Here is a 20,650-nt window from a genome sequence, read left to right on the forward strand (position 1 = left end):
GAAAGCGGTTCGAGACGAGGCAAGCGCGCGTGTGTTATACGTGCCAGAAGCCAGGTCACTTTTTGGCGCAGTGTCCGGAAACAAAAACAAAAGTCGTGTTTTTGTATTATGCAGCAGTGACGAGAACATGAAGCTTCTCGAGCCTTACATGCTAGACCTCCTCGTGAACGGGAAAGAGTGCCGAGTGCTTCGCGATTCCGCTGCTACGATGGATGTAGTTCACCCCTCTTACGTAGAACCCGATATGTTCACGGGCGAGTGCGCATGGATCAAGCAAGCCGTGGAAGCTCATAGCGTGTGTCTGCCCGTAGCAAAAGTGCTTATTGAAGGACCTTTCGGAGCACTTGAGACGGAGGCGGCAGTGTCATCTATGCTGTCCCCCCAGTACCCGTACCTATTTTCGAACAGGTCCGATCACCTCCTGCGCGAGAAGGGGCTTTTGTTTGGTGAGGCTAGCGTTCAGGCCTTAACCAGATCGAAGGTTCGGGAGCTCGCTGCAAAGGCGGTAGTTGCGGGGCCGACGTTGTCGAACGATGAGAAAGGGTCAGAGGCGCAGCAAGCTGATATTCAGAGCACGCCCGAACTGAATAAAATTGAGCCTGTAGCGTTGAAGGCAGCAGATACCGGAGAGGAAATGCCCGATACGGGAAAGTTAGAAGAGCTATCTGCAGATTTGCTCATCGCGCCTACGTCAGACGGACTTAATAGGTTGCTAAAAGTCAGCCGGGCGGCTTTGATAGCCGAGCAAAAAAAGGATGGCAGCCTAGAAAACATACGCTGCATTGTCAAGGAAGGTATCGCCAAGAAAAATGCTCGTTTTGTGGAAAGAGGTGCGTTCCTGTACCGGAAGTATCTAGACCGCAGGGGATTGGAGTTCGATCAGCTGATCGTGCCTCAGTGCTACCGTCAGGATCTTTTGCGCTTGTCGCATGGGGGTTCGTGGTCCGGACACCTAGGAGTTAAGAAAACTAAGGACCGTCTCTTGCAAGAGTACTATTGGCCAGGGTGTTTTCGGGACGCAGACCACTTTGTGAGAACATGTGACACCTGTCAGCGGGTGGGCAAACCAGGGGACAAATCGAGGGCGCCGTTGAAGTTGGTACCTATCATTACGGAGCCTTTTAGACGGCTCGTTATTGATACAGTGGGACCTCTGCCGGTAACAGCCACGGGTTACAGACACATTTTGACTGTGATCTGCCCAGCGACAAAGTTCCCTGAAGCAGTGCCGCTTAAAGAACTCAGCTCAGTTGAGATATTCAATGCACTGCTGTCCATATTTGCGCGAGTTGCTTTTCCTGCGGAAATTCAATCAGATCAGGGCACAGTGTTTACTAGCGCTTTGACGACAGCCTTCCTTGAAAGGTGCAGGGTAAAGCTGTTACACAGCTCAGTGTACCACCCACAGTCGAATTCCCTTGAGAAGCTCCACTCCGTCATGAAGCGCGTGTTGAGAGCATTGTGGTTTGAACAACAAACTGACTGGGAACTGTTTCTGCCTGGGGTGATGTTTGCATTGAGGACCGCGCCGCATGAGGCTACGGGGTTTTCGCCAGCTGAGCTGGTGTATGGTCGCTCACTGCGATCTCCGCTTCGCATGCTTCAAGACGGATCACTGCCCTCTCCAATGGCTGCAGACCATCTCTTCCACAAATGGCCGCCTCCTGCCCTGGGGCCTCGCTTTGCAGCAATATTCCTTTGAGGTGCGTTACAAAAAGGGGAGTCTCAACGGTAACGCCGATGGCTTAAGTCGAAGCCCCTAATGTGGGAATCAGCCTCAAAATTGTTTGTTATTGATGTTTTCTTCCTGAGGCAGGATTTTTAACATATTGCTTTTGTTTAGTGTTTCCATGTCATGATGTGCTTTCTAATGCAATTTTCCAATTTGTGGACGCGTTCTGGGTGCTGTTAGACTACTGTAAGGAACTAGGCAGTAGTATAAAAGGGGAAAGAGCCTGGCATGGCTTAGTGAGGGTTGTGCCATGCTTGCTGACTGAGCGGCTGAGTTTCGGCGCAGTTCTAACGCTTGCTGGGAACGAGTACAAAAATGGCAACTCTCCCGAAGTCACTTTGCAGTGTCCTGTGTGAACCTGAACGTGAGAACGAAGCCTTCTCTGTGCACTGCGCTCAAGAAACACCGAAGGACGACCGACTTCGGTTATGAGCATCATCGAGCGACATCCCTCTGGACAGCGGATGCAGTCCCCTGACCATCGGGATCTCCTTCCCCCGGCGGGGCGGTCTGTTACGTTTCGCCTACGACGCGTGGTATAGCCGGCGCGGATGCAACGGACGCCGGGGCTTCGTTCAAAGCGGCGGACATGTTGACCCGTTCAGCGCCGCCGCAACGCCTCCCCGCCAAGTGCGTCCAGGCATGTTTCAGTGCCACGTGTCTTCGTGTGTGCGTGTGTGTGTGTGTGCCCACGTTTGTCAAAGCGCGGCAGCCGGGGAGAGGAGCTCCCCAAGTGTGAAGCGAGGAGGTCTAACCGGCGCTGGCCTGGCTGATGCGTCACTACACTCGTCTCAACATGTCTCTCAGCTTGTCCGTGCCCCGCTGTCACGTGGCCTCGTCCCGTGACGTTCCCTCTTACCCTCAACTCCGAGAGTATAAAAGCAGCGGCCCCCGGACGCCAGGAGAGAGGCTCCGATTTCTTCTGTTGAGTAACGTGCTCTCCCGTCTCTCCACTTCGGTCGACCTGACCGGCCGCTCTTTTGCGATGCTAGAATAAACAAGTTGTTCTGTTAGCAGTCGACTCATGCTTTACCGGGACCTTCGGATGCTTTCAGTTGTGCCCCAGGCCGCCAGGCCAACGCTACCCTTGGGGCTTGCGACCCATTTTCAACAACTCGTGCCAGCGGAGCGATTGCAGCAGCCGGTGTCAGCACTGAGGTTTCAATAAAGCCTAAAAGCAGTGAAAAAGAAACTAGTAATTGGCAAGAATAAGATGTATGCATTAAGAGACAAATCCGGCAATACCATTACTAATATCAATGAGATAGTTCAAGTGGCTGAGGAGTTCTATAGAGATTTATACAGTCCCAGTGGCACCCACGACGATAATAAAAGCGAGAATAGTCTAGAGTAATTTGAAATCCCACAAGTAACGCCGGAAGAAGTAAAGAAAGCCTTGGGAGCTATGCAAAGGGGGAAGGCAGCTGGGGAGGATCAGGTAACAGCAGATTTGTTGAAGGATAGTGGGCAGATTGTTCTAGAAAAACTGGCCACCCTGTATACGCAGTGCCTCATGACCTCGAGCGTACCGGAATGTGGGAAGAACGCTAACATAATCCTAATCCATAAGAAAGGGGACGCCAAGGACTTGAATAATTATAGACTGATCAGCTTACTGTCCGTTGCCTACAATATATTTACTAAGGTAATCGGATATATAATCAGGAACACCTTAGACTTCTGCCAATTAAAGGACTAGGCAGGATTCCGTAAAGGCTACTCAACAATAGACCATATTCACACTATCAATCAGGTGATAGAGAAATGTGCAGTATTAACCAACCCTTATATATGGCTTTCTTTGATTACGAGAAAGCATTTGATTCACTCAAAACCTCAGCAGTCATGGAGGCATTACAGAATCAGGGTGTAGACAAGCCGTATATAATAATACTAAAAGATATTTATAGCAGCTCCACAGCCACCATAGTCCTCCATAAAGAAAGTAACAAAATCCCAATAAAGAAATACGTAAGGCAGGGAGATACGATCTCTCCAATGCTATTCACAGCGTGCTTACAGGTGGTATTCAGAGACCTGGATTTGGAAGAAGTGGAGATAAGAGTTAATGGAGAATACCTTAGTAACTTGCGACTCGCTGATAATATTGCCTTGCTTAGTAACTCAGGGGACCAATTGCAATGCATGCTCACTGACCTGGAGAGGCAAAGCAGAAGAGTTTGTCTAAAAATTAATCTGCAGAAAACTAATGTAATGTTTAACAGTCTTGGAAAAGAACGGCAGTTTACCATAGGTAGTGAGGCACTGGAAGTGGTAACGGAATACATCTACTTAGAGCAGGTAGTGACGGCGGATCCGGATCATGAGACGGAAATAATCAGAAGAATAAGTATGGGCTGGGGTGCGTTTGGCAGGAATTCTCAGATCATGAACAGCAGGTTGCCATTTCCCTTAAGAGAAAAGTAACAGCTGTGTCTTACCAGTAATCACGTACGGAGCAGAAACCTGGAGGCTTACGAAAAAGGTTCTACTTAAGTTGAGGATGACGCAATGAGCTATGGAAAGAAGAATGATAGGTGTAACATTAAGGGATAAGAAAAGAGCAGATTGGGTGAGGGAACAAACGCGAGTTAATGACATCTTAGTTGAAATCAAGAAAAAGAAATGGGCATGGGCAGGACATGTAATGAGAGGGAAAAATAACCGATGGTCATTAAGGGTTACGGACTGGATTCCAAGGGACGGGAAGCATAGCAGGGGGCGGGAGAAGGTTAGGTGGGCGGATGAGATTAAGAAGTTTGCAGGGACGACATGGCCACAATTAGTACATGACCGGGGTAATTGGATAAGTATGGGAGAGGCCTTTGCCCTGCAGTGGGCGTAACCAGGCTGATGATGATGCTGATGATGCTGATGATGATTGTAGTATCTCAATGAAACGGGTCTGCATACTTATATTCGGTGTCATTCTGACGCTATGCCATGTAGAAACCGAAGTGAAAAAAAATATATATAAGAGAGAGAGAGAGAGAGAGACGCAAGCTGACTGGCTATTGTATCTAGTAAGATTCCAGAAATTTTCGGTGGTCTTAGCTTCATTCGTGGCTGGTGTCAAGGCATTTTGGAGTGTTACACAAAGTTAATCGATGTCACTGCTCCCCCCAGACGTGTATGCCTATGACAGGCGTGTAGTGATTACAGGAGCGGAGAAAGAAAAATGCTTTATTGAAGGGAAAACCAACAAGCATGCAAAATGCTTTCTTAAGCTGAACATTTTTCTTTGTTGAAAGAATGATGATCATGGTTATATTGCGCTTAGTTTTACACTGACGATTTTAAGTGAAGGACAGGATGTAGACGTACGTAGCGCAAACTACCAACTGTTTAATACTGTTAAAGAACGCGCTTATATACAAGGAGATATGGCGCCGGGGGGGGGGATATAAAAATATATGAGAAGGTGATAACATGTGATCATAGTTCGGGCCAGGCATACATCATTCACTTGCACCCGTTCGCCCTGGCAAACTTGACTTCAGCTTCGATAAGCGTGATGGATGGAGTGCTTGCGAACATCTCTTTTTCTTTAGCTATCGCAAGCGCCTCCCATATTTTTCGCTGCGGTTTTGTTTTTGATGTGGTGACTGTGGTGCTTTCTAGTAGCAGAGAGATTTGCATTGTTTGCAGTGTGCAGCCAAGTTGCTAGGTGCTGTCGGAAGCCGGCACGTGCATTTGTGCTCCCGTAACCTGTAATTTAGACAGCGTCCACTTTGCCCAATGTATACTTTCCCGCAATCTAGTGGGATTTGGTTAACCACTGAATTGGCACATTCCACTTACTTTTTCACGTGCTTAGTCTGACAGATCATAGCACTAGGATTGCCCTCTTTGTATCCTGCGTTCACTCTCTTGCACATGCCTTTTAGTTTTTGCGGAGGGAAGAACTGTACTTGAACATCATGGCGTTGGGCTGTCCTTTTTATCCTTTGTGACAAGCCATGTGTGTAAGGCAACACCACGTGGTTTTTCAAATTTTTTTTCCTGTGTTTTTTTGCCTTTTCCTGTTGGTTCTGATTTCGGGCAACAAGTTTTCACAGATTGGCACCACCATACTGTTCGGGTACCCACTGTTTCTTGAGTGGCTTACTTGCAAATCGATGCTCTCCCACACAGCATGGCGGCATGATTTTACAACTGCTTGACTGATGCAAGCCTTGGCAATGCCTCTTTTTATGATTTTAGAAGGGCAAGAGTCATACCTCAGGATTTATCTTTCTCCTCTAGTTTTGTAGCACCAGCAGATGTGGAAGCCTCTGAGCAGAAGGATGGTATCGCTATTGGTTCTTGTATAGCTCCCATGCTTTCAGACTTATTTTTGAGTGTGGGAGACAGAAAACTTGCCGCCTTGTTTGAAGAAACTAACATAACTACCTGTTTCAGATATGTTGAGAATTATTTGGTGTGCATGAAAGAAAGCCGAAGCGAACCATTTAGCATAGAGACTGTAATCAGCAGGTTCAAGAAAGTGCATGAAGGTTTAAAATTCACATACGAGACTCCTACCGAAGGTCGTTTGCAGTACCTTGACATAGACATTAGGTTCAGAGGCTCCCACATCTGCTCGTGCTACAGAACTAGAGGAGAGAAAGAAATCCTGAGGTATGACTCTTGCCATTCTAAAATCACAAAAAGACGCATTGCCAAGGCTTGCATCAGTCAAGCAGTTGAAAAATCATGCCACCATGCTGTGAGGGAGAGCATCGATTTGCAAGTAAGCCGCATAAGAAACAGTGGGTACCCGAACACATTTTTGGGGCTGTTGGCGACTGCCATATTTCGTTACATAGCAAATTCTTATACCAGACTGCTCTTGGCCAATAGCTGATAGCATTCAAGAAGCTTGAGCCGACTATCGTCTTCTCACACTCACCTGCCCAAGTAGAAATCGAAACGTTGGCCATAGTGCTTATCGGTGTCATAGCGGTCACATCTTGCTAATTTCTATTACTGTATATTTTTGGACTTTAGTTGGCATTTTTGTGTAAGTCACCCTCCCTATATTTGTGAGTTTCACAGGAAGAATTGGTATACAAGTCGTAGTGGTGCATAATGTACACCTATTTTAACTCTAGTGACGTCATGAAATGTGAGTAAGCACACTTTTGCCTGGCACGGCATTTCAAGCTTGGCATAATTTCTAGCAGAAAAGACTTGGTGAACATTTATCTTCACTCAAAACCACCGAGAGCCTCATCCTCCAACGCAGTCAGAAAGTTCAACTACTTGAGCTGACAATGTCACTGGGTCACCGTCGTCAACTTCTGAATAAACATTTAGAGACGTTTTAGGCACGCTTCTTGCATTGCTTCTGCGGTGTGACATGCTTAAAAAAAGAAAGCGTTCATATTGGTCTTGTTGGTCTGCATGCCTTTAGGTATATATAAGTCGCACTATTGTGTAAGACACACCAAGGAAAGTTTTGGAAAAAAAGCCATGACTTATAGTCTGGAAACTATGGCAGCTTAGAAAACTCAACTAGCCTGAAACTATGCAAAACTTAAGCCCATACCTACTGCACCTTACGATGAATGGCGGTCAGCATCTACAAGGGATGCATGCCAGTGTGTGCACCCTCCTGGCCGCTCCTGGCCAGACATGCTTCCTGTTGAGTTTCCTATTGAGCCCTGCTAAGTGCGCAGTCTGGATTTGCCTACTGTCTGTGCAGGACAAAGCTAGTCTGCACCATGTAGCATTGCCAGGCTGGAGCACGCGAGCATGCATTCCAGCCCTGCTGTTCACCTACTGTTTCATGTAACTGTGTCTGCTGCATAGCGTAACTACCGCGAGGTGCCGCAATGATCCCTCTTGCTGTAATGCCACAGGCAAGGTATAATGACTCTATCGCCACTGGCGCTCCTCCATTCCTTTGGAACTGAAGGTGCTGAGGGAAAATAGGAAAGTTAAATATCGCACTCAAAGTATATGCTCATACTAGGCACTTTTGAAAAATTATTTCAAAATTTCTCGGATGTTGCTTGTGCTCCAAAGAATATGTGAGGTTTCAAGGAAATGTAGTTCAGGGCCCCTTTAAATTAAGTGATCGTAAGAACATGCATGTTCGCTGTTAATTATTTCATGATTTCCTCTGTTATAGTTACTTTTTAAGTCGCCTTTTTGTGTAGTGGTAGCGACGAACCTGTAGACGTCCTTTTCATGGGTGCCACCATATTGTAAAGGCAGGGGCACTATCTGTGAGCCCGTTGCCATGCTGTGTTGTGTGGTCGCTCCATGGTATATGCCAGGTGTAGGCTCGGCAGCACTTGCTGGTGGTTGTTTTCGGGCCCATGCGGTTTGCTTAGTATGGTGTGGTGTCTTCTATGTTGGAACCGGTTTTTTGACATGTACTGAAGAGATTTAACTTGGCATGGCCACATTTGGTGCTGTCGGGGAGGAGCACACGGTGTGGTATGTGCACGCATGTCTGAACCTACGATTGGCCTTGGAGATCAGTGGTGTATGCCTAATAATTTATTTCCTGAATGTGCACTCGTTTGTTTGACGTGGTTTCCACCCACAAATAAATAGTTTCGGTCAGTGATAACAGTGTACCGTACAGTATGAATCACATTTGTCAAGTGGCCAGCTGTGGACAGTGCCAGTGTCCGAAGCAGTGGTAGTGGCTGGGTTATACAGTCGAACCCCCTTATAACAATATTCAACTGCCACGAAAATTCCATTGTTATAACCAATAATTGTTATAACGGGATTGCAGGGAAAAAATCAAAATAGGGGGATGGCAGAGCTGATCAGAGAAAACTATAATGGCGGGGAGGCCAGTGCCCCTTCGCATCACCTTCCTCCATCTGGCTGCTGATTGTTTTCATTCTAACTGCTTCCTGGGCGCTCCAATCGTGTGTAACAGGCCGTGGCTGTCGGCGTTAAATGGCACTGCTATAACAACTGCAGAGAGCTGTCACGGGTGGCAAGCGATATGCGAGCACCACCGAGGCAACGCTTTGATGGATATCAAAGGAGCCTTTTAAAAATGGTGAGAAGGCTGCCACGCCCACAGCTCCACTGCGCCCATAGCTCTACGCCACCCCACCCTCCGAAACACGAATGGACCGCGCCAACTGCGCTGCTCGCATGTTGCTCGCTAGCTCCTCATTCAGCGCGGTTCTGCAAACAGCTTAATCACTTGTGTTCACCTTCGTTGTTTGCATCGAAATCGTTCCTGGCTACGCGGCTTCTCGCCACCGAAACTGAATATGGCTGATCCGTCCGCTGATCATCAGCAGTGCACGACATTGCCAGTGGAAAGAAAGTGCATGGCTGTAGATTTGGAAACTAAGTGCTTCTAACCGATGAGGCGATCGTCGTGACCGTGCTTGCATCAGATAGCGACGATGAGTCGGTAGGGCAGGCTGCTGGATGACGCGATCGTCGTGACCATGCTTGCATCATATAGCGATGACGCGGTAGGGCAGGCTGCCCGATGAGGCGATCGTCGCGAACGTGCTTGCATCAGATAGTAACGATGAGTTGGTGGGGCAGGTTGCCCGATGAGGCGATCATCGGGACCATGCTTGCATCCGATAGCGATGATGCGGTAGGGCAGGCTGCCCGATGAGGCGATCGTTCGGACCATGCTTGCATCAGATAGCGATGATGCAGTAGGGCAGGCTGCCCGATGAGGCGATCGTCGGGACCATGCTTGCATCAGATAGCGATGACGCGGTAGGGCAGGCTGCCTGATGAGGCGATCGTCGCGAACGTGCTTGCATCAGATAGCAACGATGAGTTGGTAGGGCAGGTTGCCTGATGAGGCGATCGTCGGGACCATGCTTGCAACAAGTAGTGATGATGCGGTAGGGCAGGCTGCCCGACGAGGCGATCGTCGTGACCATGCTTGCATCAGATAGCGATGACGCGGTAGGGCAGGCTGCCCGATGAGGCGATTGTCGCGAACGTGCTTGCATCGGATAGCAACGATGAGTTGGTAGGGCAGGTTGCCCGATGAGGCGATCGTCGGGACCATGCTTGCATCAGATAGCGATGACGTGGTAGGGAAGGCTGCCCGATGAGGCGATCGTCGCGAATGTGCTTGCATCAAATAGCGACGATGAGTTGGTAGGGCAGGTTGCCCGATGAGGTGATCGTCGGGACCATGCTTGCATCAGATAGCGATGATGCGGTAGGGCAGGCTGCCCGATGAGGCGATCGCCGTGACTGTGCTTGCATCAGCTAGCGACGGCAGCGATGACGTGGTAGGGCAGGCTGCCTCAACGGTGTCCTCACAGGAGGCCTGGCAGATGATTCTGCCTGTGAGGGGCTTCGTTTTCGCGAGGAACCTTCCGTTGCACTGCGTGGAGCACCTGGATGCCTTGGCAAAGGATGTCGGCAAGCTTCATGTAAAGCATGCAAGGCTGACAAACATGGGGTTTTCTCGTGCAAGCCAGCGAGAAGTACATGGCGACATGCTTGTGGCGATATCACCTCAGCATTTCTTCTGTACTTCTCAGGCAGCTGCAGCAGCCTTCTCGCAGTTTTTAAAAGGCGCCTTTTGGGGTCACCAATGCGATGCCTCGGCGGTGCTTGCATATCACTTGCTACTCGTGACCCCTCTTTGCAGTTGCTATAGCAGTGCCATTCTTTAATGCCAACAGCCACGGCTTGTCATGCGTGATCAGAGCGCCCAGGAAGCAGTTAAACCAGTGAACACATTCAGCAGCCAGATGGAGGAAGGTGGTGGGGAGGGGCACTGGCCTCCCCACCATTACAGTTTTCTCACAAGGGCTCTGGCATCCCCCAATTTTGATTTTTTCATGCAACCCGGTTATAACAATTAGCGATTATAACAATGGAATTCTCGTGGCATCTGAATATTGTTATAAGTGGGTTCAACTGTATAGGAAAATTGAAACTGACAAAAAGAAATATGGGTACATCTGAATACATTTCCCTGATGCCTCTTAGTGCATCGGAAAGGAATGCACAAAAGTATGGTTGGCTATTGAGTGGTTTGTAATACCGGTTTCACGTGTACACTTCTGATTGCGATTGGTGCCGATCCGAATTGAGCTTGTTCCGGATTGATTGTTGCTACACGTCACTTGCAATCGTGATCTTTTTGGGGGGAGATCAAAAAATCAAATCCACTTTATTCCAGCATCGTAATCCGAAGAATACAGATGTTAAGGGCCGTGGACTAAAAGCCAGAAAACGGCTTGACAAGGCCCACGGTCCCTTTAACTTGGCGCAGACGCATGGTAAAGATAAGCGCAGAGCTAAAACATTGCCTACTACAGCAACATAGCAGAAAGAAAGTACAAGAGAAAAGGAAACATATACAGCAGAAAATAGCAGTTTCAGTTCAAACGAAATGTAGCAGACAATCATAAGATTGAAATGTGATTCTGGATAGGTTCTGGTTACAGGTATACAAATGCAACACACACAACTATTTATGCTGTTATTTCGCATGTTATATCATATTTTTATTTTATTTGTGCAGCATCAAGGCCTTCTATATCTCCATCAACAGCAGCCGAGGATGACAATTCACACCATGGTCTCCGACACCACTGTCACCTCTGTGACTATGAGACTGATAAGGGTTTTCATCTGAAAGCACATATGAGGGTTCATACTGGTGAACGTCCTTTTAGTTGTGATTTGTGCCCTCGAAGGTTCTCGGAAAGGTCCAAGATGAAGATACACCTGCGCACCCACACAGGCGAGAAGCCATTTCAGTGCCCTTCATGCCATCAGAGCTACTCTCATAAGCTCAGCTTGCAGAGACATCTGCGCATCCACACAGGCGAAAAGCCATTTAAGTGCCCCTCATGCTCTCAGCGCTTTTCACAAAGGTCCAAATTGAAGGAACACTTGCACATCCACTCACGCCAGAAGCCATTTCAGTGCCCTTCATGCCCTCAGAGCTTCTCTCAAACGTCCAAGCTAAAGGAACATCTGCGCAGCCATACAGGAGAAAAGCCATTTCACTGCCCTTCATGCTCTCAGAGCTTCTCATATAAGTCCAGCGTGAAGAAACACCTGCGCACCCACACAGGCGAGATGCCACTTCAATGCCCTTTGTGCCCTCAGAACTTCTCGCGAAGGGCCAAGCTGAAAGAGCACCTACGCACCCACACAGGTAAGATACCATTTCAGTGTCTTTTGTGCTCTCAGAGCCTCTTGCATAAGTCCAGCAGGAAGCAACACATGCACATTCATATCAGTTACTGACCACACTGATGCACTGTCTCCTCCATGTACTTGAGTGGGCTCAGCACTGGAGGGGACATAAGAAAACAAAGAACCATAGTAACAGCTATGTAGAACTTAACTAAGAATTAGAAGACTACATAGTTGTGCAGCATGCTGTATTGTGTTCTGCTGCATCAGGTAGCGCAAATGTCACCATATTCTCTTAAATGTCAAACTTTCAAGTCAATTCGCAGGATACTCCAGCCTAATCCAGAATGTTGCAAGGGCATTTGTAGCACAGTGGAACCTTGATTACGTGACTTTCTCAGGAGCGAATGAGAGTGCTAAATGGACTATAACCCGAGGATTATCATCGTTATTTCATGTATCCTATTAGCATACTCATTTTTATTCTGAATCGTAGAAAATGTTTGGATTTTTATTTGGCTCTGGCTAAAGGTACGTCTAACGCCTCCCTCAACTTTTTTTGCAGGTACATTAGATGCATCTGGCAGTGTTTTTATGGAAGTACGTCTGTCATTTCTTGTTGATTTTTCCCTGTTTAACGTTAGGATATGTCAATCGTAAGCCCGCTAAACAGCTAAATAGACGTTTCCTTCTGGTCAGCGCTTATTCTGTGTGTGTGTTGTGGTGCAGCATGCCTGTTTCCATGCAGCCCACGCAGATTGCCATGCTCATCGTCGCCGTAACAACTGCTGCATCTGCTTCCATAGTGTTGATACGCACTTTCACGGCAAGAAAAACACCTTTTATTCAGTGCCTCTTGATGCGACACTGTGACGTGTGCTCATCACAAATAGAGCAATGCCACAATTGTGCTTTGCTACCAACTTACTTACTAAGTGACTCGTGGAAATCCATTTGTGTTGCAGCATTTCACAATTACGAAGATGTCGATGTTGGAACTGCAATCCACAAATTAACAGAATTGTTAATTAATGAAAGCAGAGAAGGACTATTCTTCTCCATGTAGATAGCTCCCCGAGTTGCTCATCAAGTTGCTTTCTGTTTTCATTCATGAGCCGGCATGACAGACCTTCATTATACTGTTTGCTTTATGGCTCAAAGCAGTTCATTCTTGAAATCCACTTTGCGATGGTTGAAGGGGACGCTTTTTGCAGCTTTCCCGTCAGCGTCTTCTTCCGGTCAGGGTTTCACACCCACTCTTCGTACTCCTGTCGAAGATTGACTTTGAAGGGCTTGTTGACTGAAACGTCGAGGGGTTGCAGCATTGGCGTCATGCCACCCGGAATCACAACCTCATCGTTATTGGTGTTCCGAAGCTTTGTCTTTACCTCCGGAGTTAGATGGCCGCGAAACGCGTCGAACAAAAGCATCGACCGCGTGCCTGCAGGTCCGTCAAGCAATGATTGCAAAGTGAGCAAGCGCGTTTGGCGGCTTTGGCTACGCGCTCTTCCTAACAAATAAGGGGGTGCTTAGATTTGCATGCAAACTTTTTTCCTAACTTTTTTGCGAAAATAGAGGGGGGGTGCTTAGAATCGGGGGGTGCTTAGAATCGCGAAAATACGGTAGTTTTGTTGTGCACATGTCGTAACATCTTCCCCCAAACCAAAAGATTCATTGATACATCTTGGTTCTTTTCTCACTGATGGTTCAGGAGTTCAGTGGGGCCAGTGTGCCTCTGCATGTTCCTTACATGGGCTGCATTGAAAAGAATAAAGAGTTTAACCTCTGTCTACTGTGTATTAGGATTTATGTGTATGTCTGCAATTGAGGTGCTCTTGCAGGAGTGAGAATGAATAGAAGTGATGAAGGTATACATTTGGACCAAGGCATGTTTATTGTACCCAAAGGGAAATCTTGAGAAATATGGTCAAAAAGCAATATTGTAAACATAATTAAGAAAACTAGAGCTACCAAACTTGAATTGAAGTAAGCAGGACAAGTGTGTTGACAAAGGAATGCCGCCAAAGATTCATTTAACAAAAGCCAAGGAATAGTACTAGCAGTAGTGTACCAAAAGTTGGCTGAGAAAATAGAAGGCCTATTATTACTTTGTCTTGGCATTTATGTTTACCCAATGGGACTAAATAGAAGCAAAATACAGTTTTAGTGGTCTCTATCTACCATGCATGCTTGTAGCAAACAAATTTAATTTCCTTTGTGACTTTTGAATCTTGCTTATTAGTTATATAAGTGAAGAAGGAGCCTGATGTTAAAATTGTGTGGCTTGTGATTATGTGTTATAAACAAAAGTCATAATTCGCTAATCCAGTTACCTTTTATATGGTCCTGTTACAGGGAGGCATCATGACTTCTTACCAACAGTCAAGCACGACCAGTTGCAGCAGAGCCTCCTTTACCATTGTGACCATTGCGACTTTACGACTGCCAGACTGTGTGCTTTCCTTAGTCACAAGCGCAAGCACCCGGGTGAGAAGCCACTTCATTGGCCCTACTTTCAGAGCTTTTCGTACAAGAGCAGCTTCAAGTTGCAACAGTGCAGGCCACTCATGTGAATTGATGCATGAGAACACAAGTCACAATACCACAGTAAAGAAAAACTCCAGCCACCTCAGTAAATCTGATGGACTAAACAAAACTGGAGCTAGGATTCTAAATGTGTGTGCATTAAACTGTATGGGATTCTGGTGCATCAAGGAGCCTGAGTACCTTATGTTGTTATAAACTGGAACTGCAACGCCACATCACGACACATCCAGCACCATCTGCCTTTTTCACGGTGTGACGGCACATGTGCCCTGCCCTAGCAGATTAGTTGCAAAATGTCTTGGAAAGGTCTTGGAAGGGATGCGCGCATGGCCCCATTTCAAAGGAAAGTTTGCTGAAAAAAAAAAAAAACAATGCACAGATGTACATTGCTACAAACACTCATGCCGTGTTCCACATAGCAACTGCACTACTAGCTTTATGTCGGTGCTATGCCAAAAACGTTTGTAGTGCAGGACTGTGACTCCATTTTAAACAGAAAGCAGTAAGGCCTTCGTCCAGACTGCATCGTGAACCACTGTAGTTGCTACCTTTGTTGAGGGCTAGCCAGTTTGTGAAAAAACTACCGTGACACTTCGAAAACTTCATGTTACTGACAAAGTCTTCTTGCAGCGTCAGCCCTTACTTGCTGCTGGTGGCAGGGCCTGCCTGGCTTCACGTAGTCATTTAAGGCACGATAATGCTGAGTTGATACAATACTGACAAGACGCTGACGTCAACGATTGGCCGAATATTCAGCACAGTGTTTCGCTTAGACCATTTAATCATACCAGCCCGACAATGACGCAACCGATAAGCGCGAGCTGTCGTAGTGCAAAGGGCTTGTTGACGGCATCGAAAAAATCAGCGTGCCAACCATCGGTCGTGCAATTAGCCATGAAAGCAGCAATGTGATTGCTGCAGCACCTTCGCTTGTGTTTAGTTACTCATGCTCAAAATTAGTCGGAACATACATTCGAAGTGGAAATGCACTAGCTTCAGCACTCTCATGCTGTGCACATCAAGTTTGAGCTAATGTTGATTCCGTTTAGCGAAGGTTAGGCTTGGTGCCTTTGAGTTCGTACATACACCCGCTGCTGTTGGACCTGAACTCTTAAAGGGATACTGAATAAAAATCGAAGAATATAGAGAAAGCCCCACAATTACATTCCTAAGACACGATTACTATAGCATATAGTCATTATTCGGGTTACTTTTGAGCGGATGGCTTTATTTTTGACTCTATGAGCGGCCACCGCGTCACTCGCTACGCGCTCCCGACAACAAGCCGGCGGATCTGACGGTCACACCTACCCTCAGCAGCCGCGGAGCAAGCTGGCCGGCTGCGCAGTTTTGTTTTCCTCGCGCTTTGCAGTGCAAAATGCAGAGTTCTAGTGAGAGCGATAGCATGAGCGGAACTTATGACTCCGACTTGGATGAGCGGCCTACTGAACGACCACGAACGATAAAGGCGTATGCCTACGATCCGTCTGCGTCGTCAAGCGAAATTGACGACGACCCGCCGCAGCAGTCCCCTTCCGCAGTGCCGAGAGATTCTGGACCAGCAAAGTGGTGTTTACACTGTGCATTCCATGTACATGCGTTCGCCTCGAGAGATCAGGGGCGGCATCATAGGTGGAAGCCAGGTATAAACGCGGTTCCTGCGGCTCGGATCGCAAGCTCGCACCTGTCACGATTGAGTTAGCGACACCAGAGGCGCACGTCTCATTGACAGTGTTGCATCTGTGGCGGGGCGCCCAGCGTGATTCACTCACGCAAACGCTTTGCCATGTTTGGCTTCAACAGAGTGAGGATGCTTATGCCTCAGGCTATGCAATGTCAGGCGACGTAAGGAATTTACTCTGTGTTCTGCGCAAAGCGGCTTGCTCCGCCCACTTGGATGGGTGGCTGCTAGCGCGTAAAACATGAAAGCCACCAATGCTCTATACAGGTGCCAAGAGTACACACTGTACAAAAAAAAAAAAACGTAGAAATCGTTGAAGATATTGATGCGTATAAACCTCCCTGTACCTACGCCATCGGAGCAGGAGTGGCCGGCGGCGTGAGCATAACAGTCGGCTGCCGACTCTCGCGCGGCAGGTGCTTGATGCGCGCAAGTAGCTGTTTTGAGAATAGATACGAAGAAGCAACGGGTGAGGATTGAAGCCAGGCATGTGCAGTGACTGAAATGCGCCTCTGTGAGCAGGGAACGTCTTGTTATTCACGGAGTGAACAAATACATGCGCAGTGGTTTCAGCGTCCCGTTGTTTCATCGCAGCCGAGCACTCCTTCCCTTGGTGCACACGAGATGGCGCCACCAGTCTCATGTCGGCGAATTTGTTTTCGTCAGCCGTCGCTTCAGACGATGCGGATTTCGATTAATTCTGGCAGAATTGGCCAAACATATTTAACAGGGATAAGCGGGCTAGTTGGCGGTCGTTATTGGAATGCATCATGTGAATGCATTTGTGCGGTTACATGATGCATTCCAATAATTGACCAAATATCTGGCTCAGAACGTCGTACAAACGACAAATTACGGTCAGACGGCACCTGTGCGCAAAACTACAGCATGAACAAGTACGCGAGAAAAAGACTACCGCTGCCTGCCGTTTTCACATGCGCACAGCAGACCCTCGGCAATTTGCGGCATTGACACGGCTGCTCCACACATCAAACCACAAATCCATGAGATGAAAGACGAGGTTTTCGAACAGCTCACACGAGGAAGTGGTACAAATAGAGCGGTCGAACAAAGAAAGTGCGTTGCTGCAAACGTCAACTCGCCCCTTCGCGCGCTCAGTGTGGACGATCGCTCGCGATGGGCCTCGAGGTGGGTAAGCGTGACATGACATCCGGTTTTGCCAGAGCTTTCGGAGGAGGCCGGTAGGTGCTGTGATTTGAGAAATATTCATTAAAATAATTACTTTTCGCTCACTTCTCCTCAGAAAGAGTGCTGTTTTGGTCGCTCTCGGTGTGACAGCTATCACTGGAGACAGAAATCTCGGCGACAAATTTTTTATTCACTATCTCTCTTAAGAGGCCGAAAATCACGAAAAAGTGGTTTTTTGAAGATAATATTTTTTATATATTGAACTCTTTTTGCACAAATTTTTGAAGTTTCTAGTTTCATGGTTCAGTAGTTTTGCCAAAAACTAATTTATATGATCTATTTGAGCAGGATGTTAGCCAGAATTACTCTAAAACTAGCCAGGATTTACTCTAAAACTAGCCAGAATTTACTCTAAAACTGCATTTTCTCACGGCACGCAGAAGCCATTGAAGACATGCTGTTGAGGTCATCTTGGCCTCATTTGAAAGAGTGGCCCTTCAACTTTAATTTCCCGCCACCTTAGCCTCTGCTTGTTCATCGGTTTTCTAGCAAAACGCGTCATTGTGATGTACCAGTGCGTGCTCGTATGGCTGCTTGACGCAGCAAGCCATTCGATTGGCCTAGCAGCTTTTCCGTCGTCTGCTTCACGGCGCCGGAGTGAGCACACCCGTGCACCATTTTGTTTTGCTGTCTCCAACGGAGCAAGCAGTCATGGCTCGAGAAGTGAAGAAGTTCCGCAGCAAGCACAAATTTGGGAAGCGGATAAAGCGGTCGTTGGCCGAAAACTTCAAGAAGTGCCCCACAACGACTGAGGATGCCCAAGAATACATACGTGTCATGCTTGGTGGTGTGGTCGCCAAGCCGGCCGAGCTCTCCACGCTAAGCGTAATAGACGCCGGGCCAGCTAACCTGTCGGCTACCGATAGCACTGCAGACAGTGGCTGTGTGCACCACGGCATGCAAATTCTGCAAGCTCCACAGCTACAAGACATCCGAGGAAAAGCAGCAATGAAACCTCAGCAGATGCCATCCCTTCCGGCAATGGAATCAAAACAGCTTCCTCGCCGAATGCGCCGATGCCGCGGCTCCCCCGCCTGATACTACGACATTCACAATCCGCCTTTTGCGATGCATTGTGCCGCCATCGTGTGGTGGCCACGAGAAACAATTTGGCAGGCGCTGCTGCATGCTGCGACATTCGCCCCACACGAGGCTCGCGACCAAACAAGCAGCCTGTGAGGCAAGATCGAAACAGTGTGAACGCGCGGTAATATTATTTTGTCATCGTCAGCTAACCATCTAGCCCGCTGGTGAATGCTTTATACTCGAGGTTTCTTCAGCATGACGAACAGCTGGAAGAACAGCTTCGGCAGTGCTTTACAAGCTGCTCCTTGGCCTGAAACTGCTGCACCTGTGGCGTAAAGTGAATAAGTAATAAAACAGCATGAGCATGCACAAAAACGCATGACTCGAATAGGGCATAAGGTGTAGTTCTTAAGTCGAATATCACGTTTCACCACTGCATGTCATGCTTTATAGTGTGCCACAGTGCTAGGCACACATACATATGCAGGCAGTGGGGAGGCCAACAGAATGCCAAGTTGCATACATTATTTACCCAAGTAAAGTTTGTGTACATTTACAAAAATGCAAAAAAATGGTCAGAAGACCAAAATCGGTGATACCCCCTGTTTGTGGGGCGCCTGTTTTCTTAGAATGTGCCGTGGCGCTGACATAGCAGTCGACTGCGTCCTTTCTTTGAACTGGTGCTTATACACAAACAGCGTCGGTAATGTCACGTAGTAGTGACGGCAAAGAACACAGTAGCAATACTGTGAATGTCAAAACTAACTTTTATTAGCCAAATGTGTGCCCACAAAAACAGCCTACACTTAAATCATGACGATAGCGGCAAACACAATCGGCGATCAGTGAAATCATTGACAAGCGCATCAGCTTTTATGAACCATCGAACGCTTGAGAGTAATCGCTGGTGCCCGCATGTCTTCCAGAAAGTTCTACACCATTCGCGTCACACATACATGCAATCAGATTACACAAGGTTTGGCTACAACAGACAGTGGATAGAACGATCGATAACATTCGAGAATCTTCCGATACATAGGGCGCGTCCCACGCTGAGCGACAACATTTGTTTGATGGTGAAAAGAGGTCACCCGAAAAAGATAAACAAGTATGCGTGTCAGTATAAAGTCCAGATGTCTGGGCAACAGCAAAGGCGCCCCTGAAATGTGTCAGTCACACAATAGACACGCCACTCGACTCCGGAAGGTGCTGCAAAGGAAAATGAGCCTTAGTACATACCCTATTGCATCCCACTTCATTAAATGAACATAAAAGCTTCCTGCAAGTAAATATTAATTTACTTGGCGCCGAAAAGAATGACGAAACGACAACTGGTAACGATTGCTAACTAGTACTATCAGCTACTTCCACAGTGCAAGCTGTTTACCCTGTCAGGTTTGCAGTGCAGGTGAGCTTGGCTCCCACAGATAACTATGCTGACGTCACGAGCATTCACTGAGCGTTTGTAAAGCTGCAAGTTTGCAAGGTGTGAAGTGTCAAAATGACGGTGTTCTATAGTGACGGACGCATATAGATGATAGACAAAAAAAAAAAACACTTCGCATTTCTCTCAACTAGGTCGCGCGAGATCGGAAATTATTTGTTTTGCTAGCTCAAACATACATTTGCGTCCTCGTCGGGATTATTCGTGTGAGTCAGTAATGACAAAAACAGAGAGGTAAACTGCATATGCCGATACATACCTGTCACAAAGTGCAGTCCTAATCCAGGCTTGACGGCGCTGCCAATCGTGTTTTAGTGACAGAGATTGGAAAATCCGCATTGCCCTGCTGGTCACCCAGCTAGTCCCACATAGGGAATAGCAGGTCTAGCCCATTGGCCCGGTCACGGGCACGCCGGACAGCCAGGATTTGCTTGTCCATAGCGGGGTCATGCAAACACGAGTCCCACTCCTCCTTGCTGAACTTGGGGTATCTCGACCCGCACTCCTGGATCATGTGTGCTAGAGTGGAGGTCTACCCGCTGGACGGGCAGGCGTCGTCACGCTACACATCAGGCTAAACTGTGTAGAACAGCAAGACGGATATGTGCTGGTCTGTAAGAGTCGAAGAAGAGAAACGGCTGGCACCCTATTCCACTGAAAAGTGCAGCGCCTGCCACGGCCATACTTCACTCACTTGGAGGAGAGAGTAGAGTCTGGCCATGCGCCTGCCAAATTGCTTCGGTCCTTAGCCGCTAGGGCGCAGCGCATGCGCAGTTCAGCGTCGCAAAAGGCGGATTGTGAGCTTGGAGTCAGTGAATGCTTTGTTGACGTTTCAAATCGCAAAATCTGCAACGGCAGTGTGAAAATCGTCGAAGGTGAGCTGGATTACGGCCTTGCCATCAAGCTGCTGTTT

General features: G+C 47.7%; 1 protein-coding gene across 3 annotated transcripts in view; it reads left to right on the top strand.

The window, feature by feature from the left end:
- Positions 1 to 20,650, top strand: part of LOC139048629 (zinc finger protein ZFP2-like) — a 133,863-nt gene that overhangs the window by 40,987 nt on the left and 72,226 nt on the right. For all 3 annotated transcript variants that reach the window (XM_070523080.1, XM_070523081.1, XM_070523082.1), the window contains 2 exons: positions 11,208 to 11,849; positions 14,186 to 14,317. In XM_070523080.1, the coding sequence (XP_070379181.1) occupies positions 11,208 to 11,849; positions 14,186 to 14,317 (774 nt within the window). The remainder of the gene's footprint in view (positions 1 to 11,207; positions 11,850 to 14,185; positions 14,318 to 20,650) is intronic.

Source organism: Dermacentor albipictus, chromosome 8 (genome assembly GCF_038994185.2).
Source record: "Dermacentor albipictus isolate Rhodes 1998 colony chromosome 8, USDA_Dalb.pri_finalv2, whole genome shotgun sequence".
NCBI lineage: Eukaryota > Metazoa > Arthropoda > Arachnida > Ixodida > Ixodidae > Dermacentor > Dermacentor albipictus.